Raw genomic sequence first — 19,621 nt, 5'->3', positions numbered from 1 at the left:
ATACATTCATCAGTTATCTGCAAAGGCTTGGAGAACTGGTTGTTTTAGGGAAAAGGCAAACAAGGAGTTCATTGTACCTGACTAGTTCTGGTCCCTACTTTTTTAAAAGTAGCTGTCTGGCCAATGGTTATAGTTAGCTTCACTATTTCCCCAGTTATCCTGAAATAACTATTATTTTTGCAATGATACACCTGGTTTTTCCAGTTGTCTCTGACATTTGAATATGATAATCTCCTTAAAATCCCCCTGTGGTCATTGATTTAACCCTTTTAGCCTAGGTTAGTTTTAGGATAATTCATGTATTCATGTATCTTGTTTTTTTTTTTTTTTTTCTCAGACCAGTCTAGGCTATCTAGATCTTCCATCATTTGATTTGATAACACTTGCAGATTGTTTGCATTAACCTTCATATAAAAAGGATGTTGTACGTATACAAACGTAATGTATTTACATGTGTCTCAACCTAAAAAAAAAACTGGTAGGAGAGCTATTTTTTGTAACTGTTGGGAGATGTGGCATCTTCAAATAAATCAGTGGGGAATAATTGGTTATCTGTGTTACCATTCACTCTTGTGGGCAGTTTATCAATTTATACTTTTGTGTACAGTGACCTTGTATGTTACATCCTGGTTACAGTGGTTTTAGCTTTTTTTTGCACCTTTTATACCGTGTGTTTTACTGCCGTGAGTGACTTTTACTGTGTACTTTTATTTTGTAATTCTTAGTGTGTGAATCTGGATTCTAGATGACCAATGACTGCCTGCACGTATGAACATTTGGCTTTTAATAACAGAGGACTGCCCGATTAACAGCTGTATGTCAGGGGATTCGGGAGCAATGAGGAGAAGGAGAGTAGAGGCAAGAGAAAAAGAGGGCCATGGCTGAATCAATACAGCACATCTTATGACAGAGGTCGCTGCTTGGCAGACAACAGGACGAGTGAGCGATCGAGACAGTGAAGCAGCTGTGGACCAAGTGGAGTGACCCAGAAGTTGGTAGCACACCTGACCAGAGAGAGACCCCACATACCTGGTGCTGCACTGACAGCATGTCCTGCTAAGTAACTGCTGCACTCTGGCTGTGTGTGGGCATATTTTGTGTTTCCTGTACAGGTTCAGTGACTCTTGCATTTTGCAGAAGACTGACGGTGCATCAGGCGTTAGCAGCCAGAAGGCCTGACAGTGTACCGTGTTCTGCCTCTCAGGTTTATCCTGTTCTATCTGCATCCTGCTGGAATGGCCAGCACCCCACTTCACTTCTCATGTTCAAACGAAGGGACTTTTTGGCCTGCTTGCTTGTTTTTAGCAATTTAAAAAATAAATCATTTTAACTTATTGCTAAATTTTTCATCGTTTTAATTTGACCTGGATCTCTTTTAGTGTTAAACTCTTGAAATAAATGTTGTTAAAACTCCTCTCTGGTTCTGCCTTCTGAGGCGCCATGGTATTTGCTCTCACATCGGAATTTAAAGGCCAAGATTTATTGATAACAAATTGCACAGACCTCACTCCTCCCATTTGACAATATCAGAACCATGATGATGGCTTACTATGCGGCTTAGAAAATGGTAAAAAAAAAAAAAAAAAAAAAAAGTTTAGTGTCATTATTGTCATTCAGTGATGCATTGTATAGTTATTAACACATGTATGAACATATCTCGGCAATGATAACTTCATAAGTAATTTAAACCAGAGTCATGGGTGTGGAGATGGATGCCCCGTTGTATACAAATCGTGACTATGATACTCGATACTTGATGTAAATGAAGTTATTTGTTCTCAACAACACGTTGTAGCACAGACAAATAACGAGCACTGTTGGAAAGGTCAGGTTATACAGCTTTCATCTGATGTGCTACTTGCTGCAATGAAGGCTTCTAGAGCAACTCAACCGGCAAGCAGGGAAGTAAATTTGTATGCAAAATGTGTCCATCAGGTTTTAAGAGATAATCCATAAAAATTCATCTCTTTCAAAGTTATTTTAGTGATTTGGAAGGTTTTTTTTCAACGAAAATGATACCCTCCTATCTCAAGATGGCACAGATGTAACTGCACCATTACTTCCTCTTGAATGCGTAGCTCTGTAAAGGTAGTCTTTACCTATATGAATTCATGTTTTTAAGACTGCTCATTGGTACAGTGCAGTTTCAGACTGCCTATTTGATTTATTGTCTGCCTTTCAGCATATAAACATTATTTGGACATGTAAACAGGGTAAAAAAAAAAAAGAAGAAGAAGCTAGATTTTCACTAGTGGGTCTTTAAAGGAAACAGCATTGGAATGTAAAAATAATGAAAATAATGTTCACAATGTTCGCAAGCAAAAGTTTGAGGTCACTTAGAAATGTCCTTGTTTTTGAAAGAAAGGCATTTTTTTCAATGAAGATAGCATTAAATTCATCAGAAATACAGTCTAGACATTGTTAATGTGGTAAATGACTATTCTAGCTGGAAACAGCTGATTTTTAATGGAATATCTATATAGGGGTACAGAGGAACATTTCCAGCAACCATCACTCCTGTGTTCTAATGCTACATTGTGTTAGCTAATGGTGTTGAAAGGCTAATTGATGATTAGAAAACCCTTGTGCAATTATGTTAGCACATGTATAAATGTGTAAATTTTCATGGAAAACGTGAAATTGTCTGGGTGACCCCAACTTTTGAATGGTAGTGTTTGTTCTCTGGTGTCAAAAGTCATATGAGCACTGACAGAAAGAAATGAGACAAATGAAAAATGTTGTATCTGGATATTATGAACGGATAGTTAATGTGTTGAGTTTCATTCACTTTTGTTCAAGAGAATGCAAAAAGTAAGGATTACTATGGATTATTATGGATTACTATGGCTGCAAAAGTACCTTATGTCAATACACACTATTCAACAGATATAGATTCACAACGCTGCACAATTACTTAAATGTCAAATGTTTCAAGATTGTATCACCTCTCACTAATTTCCGTACTTCTCAGTCAAAACGGTAGAGTATTTCCGCTTAACAGTCGAAAGCAAATAGTTTAGAATGGCTATTAAATGTATAAAATATATAATATATATATAAAGGTAGGCCCCAAAGCAGAAATACAAGAATAAACTTGTGATCAGTGAAACCAGTTTCATATTCTCTTTTCACTGGTACAAAACACTTGTGATTTCCAATTAGTCTATTTGCATGGACATGGTTATTAAATGAGCTGTGAACATGAGAACTTTCTCAGTTTTTGACCAATGGTCTATGTCTATCTGAATGTCTACATCATGAAATCACATGTAATAAACCTGTCAAAAGCATTGTGAGCAACTGGGAAATCAGAGAGAGAAAGAGAATTGTGAGACTTCACAAAGATGGTAAACGATAGAGGAAGATCAATGTCCCACTAAAAATCAGTTGATACACAGTAGCAGGTTTAGGAGGTATAGAACAAACCATAGCATCATAAATCAAGACCACACTGATAATCTTTAAGTGATGCCACAGACAATGTGCCACTTTCACACCTGACCTTTGAAAAACAGGAAGGCAAGTGCTTCAGACTTGACACAGGGGTTATCACAGGAAATCGTATTTTTTCTGATAGCTCAGTGTAAAGAATACCACCCATTGCAAGGCTGGCAGTTCAATCCCCCACCCCCTCTACATGTCAAAATGTCCTTGTGCAAGATGCTGAACCTGAAGTTGCTCCCAATGGCAGGCGGGCACCTTGCATGGAAGCTATTGGTGTGTGAATGTGTGTGTGAATGAGAAACACATTGTAAAAGGGCTTTGAGTACCGCTAAGGTAGAAAGGTGCTATATAAGTGAAGACCATTTACTATAATGTTAAGACGACATCCAAGAGAAAATCCCTTGCCTGCTCTGTAGCACAAAACTGTAAGATTTTGTGGCCAGATGAGACCAAGTTAAATTTGTTCGGCTCAGATGGGGTCCAGTGTGTTTGGCATGAATGTGGTCAGGACAACGACAGTGAACGCATAGTCCTGAGAGTGAAGCACTGAGATGGGAGAGTGATGATATGGGGCTGCATGCCAAAGGTGTCAGGGAGATGACATTTATAGTTGTCACCAATAATGTCTATGGATACACCAGAATACAGGCTGGCAAGATGACTCCCAGTCTGCACAAGCTTGGCAGAGGAGAGATATTCCAGCATGATATGATAAAGTGAAACTATGACCTTGTCAATTATGTTTCCTGACTTAAATCCCATAGATCACCTTTGGGATGCAGAGGAGGATTGATTCTGCCAATAAAACTAAAGGTTGACAGAAGAAGTGGTAAACAATTATAACAATTGAATCTCAGTAGCCCTTTTTGTTGGACTGAGCTTTTTACTATAGGGCCTGTGTTTTCAAATATAGTAAATCTAAGCTGTTAGTTTTACCCTATTGTTCAACTTAGAATGCATTTACTGTTAGGTGATGCAATCCCTTGACATTTAAGTGATATTGCACAGGGTCGTGCTCACTCTGTTTTACTGTATGCGCTACATTATTTATTTGACATTGCTTTTATAACATGTCTTGATCAACAGATGGATTTAATAGCAGTTCAGCATTTGCGTTTATACTCAGATCATACATGTACGCTCACACAGTGCTGTGGATGGTTTGCTGTTTTTCTCTCATACTACAAAGGAACAAACTAAACTGAGAGCCTCCTTTTCAGGCTGTCACGGTCTGGTTGTTTAGTCAACACCAGAGCTTGATTGATGTGTTTCACACCAGCCTGAAAGAACTGCTCCAAAAGGGCAAATGCACCAGGGTTTGTTTTATCCAACAGGCAACGTGTGAAAGAATCCTAAGGAAATCTTACATCTTCATCACCGCAAGAACAAAAACCCAAACCAATGCAAAAATGCAGAAAGCAAAAATGTATCTGTTTCTCAGAGGCTCTAAAATCTGCATGTTCAATGTGGCATTAAGCCAGTATTGTTTTGCCCTCTGAGGGTTATTAAAGTTTCCAGAATTTAATTGAACTGATCAGTGGTCTGCATTGCATCCCTTAAATGTTAATCCTGCAACTAATCAGCCTATTCTATATGTGCCTTTTTAAATACTACAAAGAATCAATGAAAATGTTTTTGTGATATCATGAAATATTTCCCAACTGACCTAGTGAACCATTGGCATTTGCACAGGATGTCTGCTGTGTTGACTAATTATGTAAATTATTTTTTTAATTCATCCAAAGTTCAGTGAGAGTTGACAGAAGAGGATGAGATCATTTGAGAAATCATTCATTTTATCAGCTATTTAAATTTAATTTAAGGTTTCCAGTGACTCATTCATTTACCTGTCACTAGAAACAACAATTCATCCATGATTTCTGTCAGTTACTATATTTTAATTAATTTAAGCGAAATAATATACGCCTGTCATCATGTATGGTTTATATACAAAAGACAAAAGATTATATTTATCTATTGTTGAACTGTAAATTTTAAAATGTATAGTAGTATCCAATTTTCACTTTTATATATGAAAAAGAAAATTCTTTAAAGACCCCAAAAATCCCAAAGACTAGCAACAGGACAAAACTACAGACACTACAGTTCAAAAGTTTGGGGTCAGCCAGACAATGAAAACTAACACTTTATGTACCCTTATGTAGATATTCCATTAAAAATCAGCCATTTCCAGCTACAATAGTCATTTACCACATGAACAATGTCTAGACTATATTTCTGATGAATTTAATGTTATCTTCATTTAAAAAAAGCTTTTATTTAAAAAAATAAGGACTTTTTTAGTGACCACAAACTTTTGAATGGTGGTGTACATGGCTAAACTGTATGTGTTACATGTGCAGTAGATGTCATCATGTAGGGAGTTATTGCTGTTTGACCTTAATTATGATCAATTTTCCCAAAGAGAATCAGTATAATTAGCAGCTGACATGTTTATTGTTGCTTTGTTTTAGGGTGAATCCACAGATTCACAATTCATTCATAAAGTACATGTCTGTGTTCTGTCTGCTGACTCTAAATATAGCCTCAATGCAGCTCTGTAATTTAAACAAATGGTACAAGGCGCCATCAGTTGAGTGTCATGGGAGCTTGAAAAGTCATGTATTGACTGTAATATTTCACTTTTCTGCTGCACTCAATCAACCCTCTCCAAGCATGGTGGGAGGAAGACTGAGTGAATGAGGAAAGTGAAGGCAAAGGCTGTTATATGTAAGAATCCCCACGCCACCCTTCCTGATTTATTTTATTTGGTCTCCCTCGACTCTTTTCCCTCACTTACCTCTCCTTTCCTGCTCACTTGTTCTCCTGCTCTCAATGTCTTTCCCTTCACAATTATCTCTTATAGCCTGTGAGGTGATTAATGGGTTTCATTTTTACGTCCTCTCCTACCCTTCGCAGAGCACCAACAAATAAAGCCAGGGCCCAACACACAAATTGTCCCTCAGAAGAGCAGTAAAACTGGGCAAAATACGGGGGCTGCAAAGACAATGGAGCAGAGAGATCTGGCCTTTGGAAAGAACAACATTTGCAGAGGAACGGCCTGGAACGATTTCCTCTGTAGCTTCTATCCCCAGAGAAATCCCCCTACTGCTAATCTACAGTTATTGCTATTGCTGACGGCAGTCTCTAAATTAAAGAAGGGAGGGAGATGAAAAAAGAAACACTTAGATCTTATCATCTCTTTACTACTTGTTGTGATAAACACCTTGTTGTCTGTGTTTTGGAGCAGCCTAGCAGGTGACATCACATGGCACATTACCAGCCAAAGATTTCTGAATGAGAAAAAGGTGGATCATCTTGAAAGACAGTTTTCTCTTTGTTTTAGGTCATAGGTTTCTATAGGAACATTTTAAATGCCTGGATTTATATAACTTACTGACATCTCTCTGCCAAATTTCTGAGGTCATAACAATCCAGATAGTGTATGTGGCAAATACATTATAAGGACTCCCGACTTAAGTCATTGCCAGAGACACAATCAATGCCAAGATCTTGACCGTGTAATTAATATCAGAACATTTTGTTGAACAGTGAGTGGGAATTGTCACATTGGCATCATGCTTCACTGCATAAGTAACATGAGTAACAGAAAAAGATCTGTAATATGTTAAAATCATGTTGTATGGAGATGAATTATAGTTGGGAAAAACACAGCCATCTACCTGTTTCTGTGGGTTCCGACCTTGTGTTGTTTATCAGCTGATTAAGCTAAAATAACTCAATCACCTTGGATGGATAGTCATAAAATATAGTCACAAACTTCCATGACCACCAGAAGATACATTATTCTGACTTTGGTGATGTCCTGAGTTTTCCTATAATGCCAACTTGATGTTTAAATTTGTAGCTTCCAGTGAAATTCCTCATTAAATAAAGAATAGACTGACATCAAAGTTGGCAAAGACATGTAGGTTCCCCCCCAGCCATTGAAATTATTTTGATGATCCTTTTCCTTTATTGCAGTCACCAGGTCAAATTTTAATTTGATATTATATTCGATTCGATTTAAAACTTTAGTTTATGATTAAATACCTATAAATCTCTTGAGTTAGTGTTAGCTCTACTTTGTGTTTAGTGCTAATCAGCAAAACTGAGACAGTACTAAACAAACATTTTAATATTAATGACTGCTAGTCTTGTTTTTCCTGTGTATTAATGAGGACTTTCATGGTCAACTTATTCCTATTATAAATTCTTTTAAGAGCTTCGTACTTTGTCACATCCATAGTTGTACAAATTATGAGTAATCTTTCAAATAAGTTTTGGTGAAATCTGCACCCAGAGTGGACTGAAAGATTTGCAGAAAATCCATAAGGCCTCTTGCAGGCTTGATGAATTGTGCTTTTTAAATGGCCTGTGGCAAATGCGCCTTCACTGATATGCAGCCCTCAAGTCCATAAATCTGCAAGTTTAGGACAAGTTCAGACATTTATATTCATTCACTGAATCTGTTGTTAGCAGCAGTTGCAATGACAATGATTGTCATGATCACCGTCACAACTAGCAGCATAAAAGACAGTACATGCAGCCATTAAACACATTTTGGTGCTTCATTTAGAACCACTTAAAGCCACATTGTGTGTATGTTTTTAGACATGGCCTTTCACTTTCAACATAACTATGTGTATTATGTAATTATTGTACATTTCAACTATGTGATCACAACATAATGCATTTCTTTTCCTGTACATTGCTAGAGTGAGGAGGGCCTCTCTTTTCTGCTGCAGGTCATTTTCAGCAGTCTTATCCATAAAGCATGGTGGAAAATGCCAGCCAATGACATTCAGCTCTGTAAAGGGTACATCATTCCATCTGCTTTGCAGTTTGCAGCTGTCTGACCACTTATCAAACCCTGTCTGGGCATCATTACCGTATGTTCACCGTCCTTCCAACAAGTGGACCCTATGTGAGACAAATATAAAAGCAGCCCTGGGGTCATCCGGGAGTGGAAGGACCGGAGAGGAAAAGGACGAAGCTAATGTGTGTGCCACACTTACTTCAATTGCACTACTGTGGTTGTGTAAGTGTTCTGACAGGCCATTATAGCATCACTACATACATCTAGCATGACATTTAAGTCACATCTTAAGGTTTTTCATAGTTACATGTTGGATGAAGTGCCATTAGCGTGCACACAGGATGAAGCCTCCTTAAAGTTTGCGGATATCCAGATGCCAATCAGTAAATGGTAAAATATAACCCACACACCCGGCTCAGCAAAGGTATTCAGGAGAAGTGACTCTCCAATCAGCAAATTGCCACTACACACCACAGTGTTTTACATTAACAGAGAAACTGAAGCAATGTGCAAGTAAGGGGAGATATAAATCATTCAAATCACCTGTCTTGAAACCTTGAAGGAGTTTGGTGTGGAATGGAAATGTAGTGGCAGAAGCAGGAGAGTGTGTGTGTGTGCGTGTGTGTGTGTGCGTGTGTGTGTGTGTGTATGTTGGCTCTGATCTTTACAATCCTCTCAATAAACATATGAATAATTTGTAACGGAGTCGTCAGGAGCAGCCCCACACTTCTGATCTTAAATCGATACATGGAGGATAAATTAAATGCCACAGGGACAGGAAGGGGAGAGGGGAAAAAGAAGGAACTGAACTAAGGCAATATTACAAGGTGATTAAAAGTGTCTCTAAGAATTGCTACACTGGAAAGCTGGCCCACAGTTAGGAGCACTGATGCAAAAGAGAAAGGCAGGAGGCTATCTTTTAGCCCTGATTTGTTGAGGAAGCAGACTCCCCCACAGAATGTGCAGATTTCAGCTTCTACATTTTAGCATTTGTAAAGCTTCTGGTGAAAGGTGTTGTTCATGCCAGAGGACTTCTGTGTCAGCAAAATCATGAGTCTGACTGGTCCCTTTGAAAAAAAATGTTCCAACACAAAATTTGCCAGCACTTTGACAAGCAGTAAAGTGAGTGTTAAATGGTGTCTAAAAGCAGAGCACATATTGCTTCTATGCATGCAAACTGTAAATATATTCTGGCTAATACTGCACACTCTTAACTCTAACAAGCTGTTATGGAGTGCTGTCATTGTTCTGTCTGGATTCTGATGCTCCATATTGAGAAGAACTACATTTGGCTCCTGCTTTACATCGGATTAAACTAATCTGATTTGAGCCTGTGATGAATCTTACTGGATTTGTGACCCTCATTTCTTTTGCAATAGCATTACCTACGGAGGTAGAGGAGTATTAAGTAGGGAAACAGGTGCAGAGATGAGGGGTAAAAAGAGATCAAATGACTAAGTTAACCTTAAATGTCCCTCTTGAAATCCAGATTGACTGAATGTGTGCTAAATCTGCATTTACCCACGGGACAGAGTAGGGGCATTGGGACAGAAAAAGCAAATTATTTTGTTTGCACAGCAAAACCCTTTGAATTGCAGATGAAAGCAAGTAAAACCTATTAACTGTCTCATAATATGCTGGTGGCACACACTCTCTTATAAAAACACACTATTCTTCAGCCCCTGGTATACAATAGTAGTGGTATCGTATGGCCGGATGTGTTGCAAGGATGATTGCTGCTTTTGCTTCAAGGGTCCTGCTCTTTCCAAATGCCTTATTTGCGTAGCTTGAGCAGAGAAAAGAAAAGTTCATCATAGCCAGAATGTCTTTAATCCACTGGCTGTCTTTTTTTTTTTTTTTGCTCAGCAGCAAGGTGATTTATACCATCCCAGTAGTGCAGCCTGAGGAATAATACCATCAATTTGCCTTAATTCAGTTTCAGTGACAAACCTCTCACAACCCATTCCCTCTGATCAGCTCACTGCTTAAGTGGTCAGCAGTTAAAAGTGGGAGTTTGCAGCACAAAGCCCAGTGTTGCTTGGCATCATGGCAACAATTTTTGAAGTGAAATTATTGTCACAACCTGAACTGCACCGTGTCCCAAGTTCTTTCTCCCCAGAAAAACAAAGCTAAAGACTGAATAGGCAATATAATCAATTTATTCAACCAGTATTTCCCCCTTTCACTTTGATCACGGCTTTCAGTCTTTCAGGCATGGAATATACGGGGTTCTTGAGTGTGGATGGTTCTATCTTCCCCCACTTCCACACAGCCCTAGGGTTGAGCTATTTTATTGTGGTTGGTGGTGGACTGATAAAGATGCGACTGTTCAGGATTCTCCAACAATTCTCAATTGGGTTGAGGTCAGGGGGGTTTGGTGGCCATTCCTCCTTATGCAGAAAGCCAGACAGATGCTTAGAACACCATTGCTGAGTCATACGGACAGTGTGAGTAGGGCCAAAATCTTGCATAAATACCAATTCCAAACATTTGTTAAACATTTTCCATTCAGTGACAGGCCCCAATTTTTTCTTCCTGGCCGAAACTGCAAGTAGTACCTTTTCTAGAATGTTGTTGTTATAATATTGTGCATTAACAGTGGTACCTTGAGACACAATGTGCAGCTCTGAGAGACCAGAAGTGGACATAACCCCCCAAACCATACTATGGGCACTGAATTTCACTTCCTCAGAAGATGGTACTTTTTGACTATCATCTGTATAGAAACAGTTGTTTTGTTCTGTTGGATGTTGGAAATAAGTAAAGAGGGCATTCATCAGAGAGAATCCAGTTGATCCCAGTCTTTTGGGATCAGAGTTATGTGCTTCTTTGCGAAGGTCAGTCTCTTCGCCTTTTGCGGTTGGGTGAGTCGCGGGGTACGTTACTTCTTGTAAGCTTTCTGCCTCAAAGTTTCTGTTAAATAACGATACACAGTGCTCTTAGAAATGTCTACTCCAAGATTTTTCAGCCTCTGAGTTGCCGGCATAACTGATGTCTTTTACCCTTGGTCGTTCTCATCAGATCCTTGGCTCTTGCAGTTAGGCTCGATTGACGTCCTGAGTGAGGTGAGTCCTTGAAGGGTCCTTCTGTGTTGTACCTTTGCCATTTAAAAAAAAAAATGTATTTCTTCTCCAGTTGATCAGACTGTGTTTATCGGTTCTGGGATGCAGTGGTCAAGTTTGGCAATCTAGATAGATTCAAGACTTACAATAGTTTCTCTACTAAGGTGTAGGATGGTCAAATTCCACTGATAAATTTGACTGGCATTTGCTATGGGCAATAGAGAAACAAATTACATTAACTAACTAGTAGCTTTTGTAATCTAACTTCCTACACAAAATCAGTTTTTGTCATAGTTGTGACTACTCCCAAATTCCTTAATTTCATAGAATGTATTTGTAAAAGACATGACACTCACCTTGAAATGTTTTCTATTTTATATTTGTTCAGTTTACAGATCTTCTAACACACTGTTGTAACCCAGCATGTTAAGTAGGTAGGAGAGAAGGTCTTAAATCTTGACGGCCTGGCAAGATTAAGTTGTCAAGCAGACTTCAATGACTTACGACAACTTGATTTTAGTTTCAAATAAAGGAATGCCAAATTTGAGTTGAAATTACAAACAAGATTGCAATTACCAATCTTATGATGTCAACATAACTCATTAAAATAATGTTTTCAACTTAAAGGTTTATTTGATTCCATAAATTAAGTGGGTTTTTTTTGTAACCATATATGCAATTAAGTTATAGGAATAAGTATCCTACATTACTAGCACACTAGGATGCCACAGTACCTTTTTTTCATACAAATTGTTCCCAGTGCAGATTAAAAGATCAATTCCTAAGATATGCAAGAATTTTCAGCCTCAACAGCTGCAAATGTACTTCTTTTAATGTAGACAATATCTCTACAGTCTGAATATGTCAGGCCTGCTGCTGCAGGCTCTGGATAGGGCTCTGCCTTCACCCTGCCTTTCTGTTTCTTTTTAGGTGTGCTTGGCACAGAGGCTGCGGCGGCAGGTGATGACAATCAGCAATCAGCATCAGCAGAAGCACGAGCAGGTGGAGCAGAACCAATCAGGATTCTCCCTTTCGACAATAAAGCCAGACCGTGAAAGATAACTAGTCAGTCTACAAACCATTCTCTCCAGCCTCTGTTTCTTGAAGAATCCTTGTAACCTGTATTTCTCTCTCTCCTTAGTCTGGACTGCTACCTGCTCGTACACAACCAGCTCCTGTTTCCCAGACTCACCTGGCTTCCTGGTCTCCTCAGCTTGCCTGTCTTCCATTACCGCCTCTCAGCCCAGTCCCCCCCCGACCCTGGATACTCACCTGGTTCGTCTTCCTCTCTCTGCCACTATTCCTGACGATACCCCCCACCTTCACGCCTGTCGTCGCAGCCTCCGAACACCAGCCACACACCGAGTCTCTCCCAGCCACTCCACCCTCGACGTTCTGCCCGGCTCTCCTGTCTTCCCTAACTCCTGTTCTGTTCAGCTAAGTCTCAGTCCATGCTTTCCAGACTAGCTTGAGTTCTAGTTTAGTAGTCTTCGGTAGGTTAGTATAGCTTGAGTATTTTCAGTGGGTGTAGTCACTCTTTTGTTTGTAGTCTTCTGTAGGTTAGTATTACTTGAGCATCTTCAGTGAGTGTGTTCGCTCTTTTGTTCATTGCCTTGTACGCCCGTCTACTTCTAATATCTTGTCTTCTTGTTCTGGTATTCTGCAGGTTAGTATTTCCAGTGAGTGTAGCCACTCTTTTACTGTGCCTGGCACAACCTAGTTCTAGTAGTTCTGGTTTGTAATTATCTGTATTTTGAACTCTGTATTTCCTAGTGTGTATGCAGTTCCACTTTCCTACCCAGGTGTTACTTGCAGTAGGTTAGTTATCTGTATATTGAACTCTGTATTTTCTAGTGTGTGTAATTTCATTTTCCTGCCAAGGTTTTACCTGCAGTGGGTTAGTTTTCTTGTCTTGTATAAAACTCTTCGTATAGTCCGCCCGCCTCTAGGGGCTTTCTTGAGTCAGTCTGCATCTCTACTCACCAGTAACTCGGTATTACTTCCGGTTGTAGTCTTCCGGTTCAGTTTTATAGTTCATGGGCCTGTTTACCTTTGTAAATAAAAGCTATTGATTTTGACTTGTTCGTCTCCATCTCTTTCCTGCATCCGAGCCTCCCAGAAACTATAACAGAACAGTTTTTAAGCTAAAGTTGGTCCTCTACCTGTTTTTGTTTTTTTCCCCAGAGTCAACAGCCAACAGCTCTTACTCTGTGGTCTGTCCACTTTTGCTCCCTCTCCCTCTGTCCATAGACCTCCCATCCTATTTAATACTAAAGGCAACCATGTGTGATATTGGCTGTGCTGGCTTTCCAATGACTACAATCCACCCATTGCACTCCAGCAGTGTTTTGCTTCACTGGTAGTCAGGAAATCATGGTTACCCTGGCTGAAATTTTCCTACAAGAGGACAGCATTTTTCAAGGTGACAGGGGCAGAGAAGTGACTTGAAATAAATCAGATCACCCTCGTGCTGGTCATCATGCTCTGTTTCTCAAATGGAGGAGAGAAGCTTGTCTCCTTGACCTGTTTTCTGCCCCATCAAACTTTAGAAAAAAGCTAAGATGTCAATGGATTCTGTATACTTTAGAGGAAAAGATGTGTCTGTTCAGTACTTTTACTCTTATTTTCTCAAAGTTCAACTGGCCAATGAATTATATCCTTAGATGTTTTTTTTTCATAGCCCTCTAGGTAATAAAACCAGGTCAATCAAATTTGCTGTGGATATCTAGATTCCAGCATGAAGTTGCTGTGCAGATATTCCTCCTCCTCCCCCGGCTTGTTGTCTCCTGCACAGACTTACCATTTGTTACAACAACCTTTTTTCTGCCTAGACATGGGAAAAATGGTGCTACATAGGTGTGACTTGGGAAAATGGAGCAAGGTATTTCTCTGCGCTTCCATCAACGCTATTGACCAATCAATTAGAGCATTCTTTCCTCCGCGGTGCAGTTTTTGCTTTCAGTTATGCCTTGTGTGTGCTTCTTTCCTGGCAGTGTTATGCTTGTTTCCATAGCAATGACTCTGGTGCTCCCACACTCTCTGCTTCCAGGTAGGCACTGCTGGGGTTACAGTGCTTCACTGAAGAATTTCTCATCATTACAGCTCCTCTGCTAGACTAAAGAATGATATCCTTGCTTTAAGTCAATTGTCCTTGAGTGTGCTCCAATAAATTTCCATTGATATCTCGTTGAAAGGCTTGGGCATTAACATTCAGCATACCAGAGTGGATTTATTCTATATACTTTATACTCTGTGTTAAGCTAAATAAAAAGGGTCAAAGCAAGGCAGACTTAGGTGGCTTATTTAAGTCTACATGATAAATATAAAAGAGAAATTTCGAAGATCTAATCATGCATTATGTTTCTACGCATAGTAAAGCTTTTGTTTCATTATGTAACTATTTTGTTCCTGTGTAACAACATTAAACATTATGCGTAGCCACAGAATATTTTGGCATCCTTTGGGCATGGAGAATACACTGCTTAACCAGATTTAGCCCCCACCACTAACACAAATTGAGCATATTTTCAAGGTCAACTCCCTGCATTTCACATCACTGCACCCCCTTCAACTGGCTCTGCTGACGTTGCTCAAATTCTGATTTATCTAGCTGACTTTGTATGATTCAACAAAATGACAAAAATAAGAGGCAGCACAGAACTGGAGCTGAAGAGATGTATATGCTGCACACATATAACAGTCTCTAAAACCATGCATTAAAACAATCAACTCTGGATATTGTCTGTGATGGAGGGTGTTTTTTGTGGCTATTTATTTATTTTTTTTGGACAGTCATTTCCATTTATGCATGAAAAATGCTTACAGCCAGAATGCACAGGGATAAGGGTCTTGCAGTCAGTCAATTAGCAAATCGAGCTTGATTTAATGTTCCCTCCACCATCTAATCATGTAAAACACTCAAGCACTGAGGTGATTTATCACGTGGTGATGTTTCCCACTTCTAGAAAGGACTATGCAGGCAGTGAAATGGATTGAGTCACTTTGTTGCTTTATTTGTTCACATATTCCAGGCATATGTCTGTGGCCATTTATGGATGCCAAATAGAAGAACCCCAGTCTGTTTTATTTGGAAAACACACTCTAATGGCTCAAAGACAACAATTGCTCATCATTGTATACTCAGTTAAAAAATATCCTCAGTCTCAACTTTATTTCTCTCCAGTAAGCTGAACCTCATTCTGAAGAACCACATTGTTAAAGTTTTACTTGTGGCATCAGTGTCGCAGCTTAAGAGTGTCAGTGTGAATTTGTCTCCTTTCAGATTGACATGTGAAAATTCTGTGTGACTTCACCACAGCTGTGTGAAAAGAGTTGAAAGCAGTGTATCAAGTAGATTGTAGTTGTTCCAGACAGAGAGAGCAGATATTGAATAGTTACATTTTGTTACATGTACAATTCCTCCTCTCCTCCTTCTACATTCGTCTTCAAGCTATCTGTCAAGACATAAACGTCCTGTCCTGTTTCAGACAACTCCTAATGCACTATGTGCAGCACAATACAAGCACTTGCTGTTATAAGGTTTAAGGTACATGCGAGCTTAAACGTCACTGAAAAAGAAATCTGCTGGTTGTCTTTGAATTGAGAAGATATGACATTTCCCTGAATATAGTTCAGTGGCCCTGAGCAACAGCCCACTGTGCTGACAGGGCATCTTTGTCTGTATATGTGTGTGTGTGTGTGTGTGTGTGTGTGCCTGTGTTTAATAAGAGACGGAATAAGTGCATGTCCAGCGTGACACTAGAGTCTTGCTGGGGATGGCAGAAGATCAATGGAGATTGCTGATCCACACACCCAAACTGCCACCCTGTTCACACTTAGTCTCAGAAATATTGCAAGGTAAATTTCAAGTCAGTTTAGACAAAGGCAGCAGGAAAAAGGCAGGGTAGATGCAACACAAATACATTCTTTCCCCTAAATATTTATAAATTAAAATTTCTTCTTGAAATTTTGTGTGATCTTATCTGAAAATATTGCACCTTTTAATCAAATGAGTCATCCTTTCAACATTGTAACTTTTAAAAAGGTGTGCATTGTGTAGTTTTGTTTAACATTAAGAGACATCTATAGCAATTTACTTTTGCTGTTCCATATGGTTGGGGAAACTGCAAGAGACCTATAAAGATCCCATATGGTGTATTGTGGTTTGTATGTCTTAAATCTTGGAAGTGTGAAAAAGCTCTGGGAATATGGATAAGCTTAATACTTTGCTGTGAATTCTGTGATATTTCCATGCAAAATGATCATGTTAGAAGCGATACAAGTGATCCTGGTTAGTTCCCGAGTTTGTTCTGCTCCCAGAGCTACTTGCTTTTGTTATTGTGTGCTGAACTCTTGGCAGTAATGTCACTCCGTGTCCTGTTTACTCTTTAGCTTACCTGATTTGGTGTTACTATGTTTTGGGTCAGTTTTCATAGTTCTGTTGTTTAGTGTATTATGCCTGGTTTCAGTTAACTTCTGCCCCACTAAAGGGTCCCGATTCTGTTCCGAGATCTTCCTGAGTTAGTATTTTCTCTTTTGTGACCCTCTAGCATCACATTCTGTTGTAGTTTTTGTGAAGTTTGTAATAAACAAGTGGTTTACTTGTATACCAAGTCTGTCCTGTCTCTGTTGCCTTGCTTCTGAGTCTCTGATTTACGGCATCATAACAGTGTGCTTGTTTGTAGCCCTGTGATAGACTGGTAACCTGTGAAGGGTGTCCCCTGCCTTCACCCTAATTCAGCTGGGACCGACTCCTGCTTCATTAGTTTAAATGTTTTTTTTTTTTTAGATTTTATTCTGTTAAACAGATGGAAGTGTGCACAATTGCCTTACGATAGAAGGCATTTCAGTAAACAGTTCCACAACCAGTTGTTTTGTGGTTGGGTGGTGTGGATTGAGCTTTATGTAAAAGGCTGTAACTTGTGACTATGTAATGGAATTTATATTACATTGCAAAGTATGAACTTCTTAGTTCTCCCACATGCTTTCTGTATGCATTTATGGCTTGACCAAAAATGCCACCAGAAATAAAAGATTCATAAAGTATACATTCAAACAAATCAGTCACTTAAAAAAGACTGAGATATGACATATGTTTTTGTTTGTTTTTATATCCACAGCTGTCATTGTAGGTTTGATGCAGCCCACAGGGAATTACGTCTGTGAAAAGCCAATCTGGCATGACTGCTATGAGATCTTATCAGCAATGATAAACTCTGCCCATGGTTCTGCCTAAAGTAGTTGACTTGTTCATTATGTCGACATTTCAAGTAGAAAAATCTGCCTTCCACCTCTTTATGACATTTAATGACATTGTTTTGCATTTAGTGATGGATATTTTATGTTGTTCTAATTTGGAGTAGACTGAAAAGCAGCACAACCTTTTGCACTGTTTTCTATGTTCAAATTTAATTGTTGCCATGCTAGAGGCTGCACAGTGGCTCAGTGGTTAACCTGGGATCTTTCTGTGTGGAATTTGCATGTTCTCCCTATGCATGCATGGGTTCTCACCGGGTTCTCTGGCTTCCCCCCACAGTCCAAAGACACGTTGAGGTTAACTGGTGATTCTAAATTGTCCATAGGTGTGAATGTGAGTGTGATTGTTTGTCTCTATGTGTAGTCCTGTGATAGACTGGTGATCTGTCCAGGGTGTCCCCAACACTCTACGTCAGCTGGGATAGACTCCAGCCCCCTGCAATCCTAATGAGGATTAAGCAGTGTATAAATAATAGATGGATGGATGGTGCAGTATTATGTATTCATAGCTTAACTATTGACTCACCTATTAAACGCAAGTGGGTTAATTAATTGTCCTGTTTAATTATGATCTAGACATGGCAAGGAAACACATATAATAACATTCATTGTAGTTATTTTTCAATGTATTTTGTTTGTTGTAGTTTAGCATGTTAAATTTTCTAATTATCAGTACTATTGTTTGTGCTGCAGCAGGAGTTGTGGTTTTAGGTGTTTTAATTTGCTGATAATATCCAAGCAGGAAGTGATGTATGAGTTGTGCTCTAACAGGACCATCTAAGTAAATAAAAAAATACATGAATGGAGCCCAGAAGCAGGGAGAATTAGAAGAAAAATATCTAACATGAAATAATCTTCCTGACTAGACTGTAAGTGAGCTCCAATTGGTTTCTCTTTCAGACCAGTGAGTGGGCACTAGATCAGTGTTAAAGATTAAATATATATACCAGTGTCCAAAATGATCATTTTCCAGTTTGGAAAAACATTTGTTCCAATGTTTCTAATTTTTTTGTTTAAATTATTTGCTTTGGATGAAAAATAACATGATCCTTGGAAAGTTAGACTGTTAATCCCTGCTGCCACTAAAATGTTCATCCAAATGATGTTGCCATAGTAACACATCAGCTTTAGTCTCTATCAGCTGAGTCTTGTGCTCTACATTTTTGGCCCATGAGATGTAATGATTGTCAGATTTCCATGACAAGCTGTGTGGTTACCATGGTGAAGAACAAACAGTACTGGTGTGGATATAAATGACATGCAGTGCTTGTACACTGATCAGCCACAACATTATGACCACTGACAGGTGAAGCGAATAACATCGATCATCTTCTTGCAATGCAATGCTCTGCTGGGAAATCTTGAGTCCTGACATTCATATGGATGTTTGACATCGCCACAGAAGTCCTTGGTGCCAGTTGCCATGGGACAACACACCCCGACACACCACAAAAACTGCTCAGGAATGGCCCGGGGAACATGACAGAGCTAAGGTGTTCACCCGGGCTCCACACTCCCCAGATCCAAATCTTATTTAGCATCTGTAGGATGTGCCAGGGTAAGCCTGATCTAGGTAGGTCCCACCCTGCAACCCACAGGACCCACAGATTCACTGCCACCATCCTGGTGCTACAGGACAACCCCAGCGGTCCTGTGTCCATACCCCACTGGATCAGAGGAATTTTAGCAGCGCAAAGGAGACCAAGACAATATTAGGCAGGTGGTCATAATGTAATGCCTGATCGGTGTATGTGATCAGTGTATCAGTTCTGGATGACAACTGTGTGCTAAGTGAATAGCAACATGGCAGTTGTTGCTACAATCCTGTGTATTGCCCACCCTTTAATGCTAAAGGTGTGCAGCTCAGCCTAGATCATAGGTGGCCACTCAGATGCTCCTACAAAGTAATGTAGTAAATTACATTAAATGGAAACCTGAAAAGGTTTTCTGTTGCACTTGAAGCAGCTATTTTCTTTATTTTCTTATTTTCTTTAAATCCATTGGTAAATGCAGTTTTCTAAGGAATGAAGCAAGCAAGCCA

General features: G+C 39.4%; 1 protein-coding gene across 1 annotated transcript in view; it reads left to right on the top strand.

Annotated features, from left to right (window-relative positions):
• Positions 1 to 12,792, top strand: part of LOC111564728 (transmembrane protein 26) — a 106,357-nt gene extending 93,565 nt beyond the window's left edge. The window contains exons 4-5 of the mRNA XM_023264495.2: positions 12,256 to 12,376; positions 12,467 to 12,792. Of these exons, the coding sequence (XP_023120263.2) occupies positions 12,256 to 12,376; positions 12,467 to 12,792 (447 nt within the window). The remainder of the gene's footprint in view (positions 1 to 12,255; positions 12,377 to 12,466) is intronic.
• The last annotated feature ends 6,829 nt before the right edge of the window (positions 12,793 to 19,621 follow it).

Source organism: Amphiprion ocellaris, chromosome 8, assembly GCF_022539595.1.
Source record: "Amphiprion ocellaris isolate individual 3 ecotype Okinawa chromosome 8, ASM2253959v1, whole genome shotgun sequence".
NCBI classification, from domain to species: domain Eukaryota; kingdom Metazoa; phylum Chordata; class Actinopteri; family Pomacentridae; genus Amphiprion; species Amphiprion ocellaris.
Note: the sequence above shows the minus strand (reverse complement) of the source record. Positions and strands in the feature narration are given on the sequence as shown.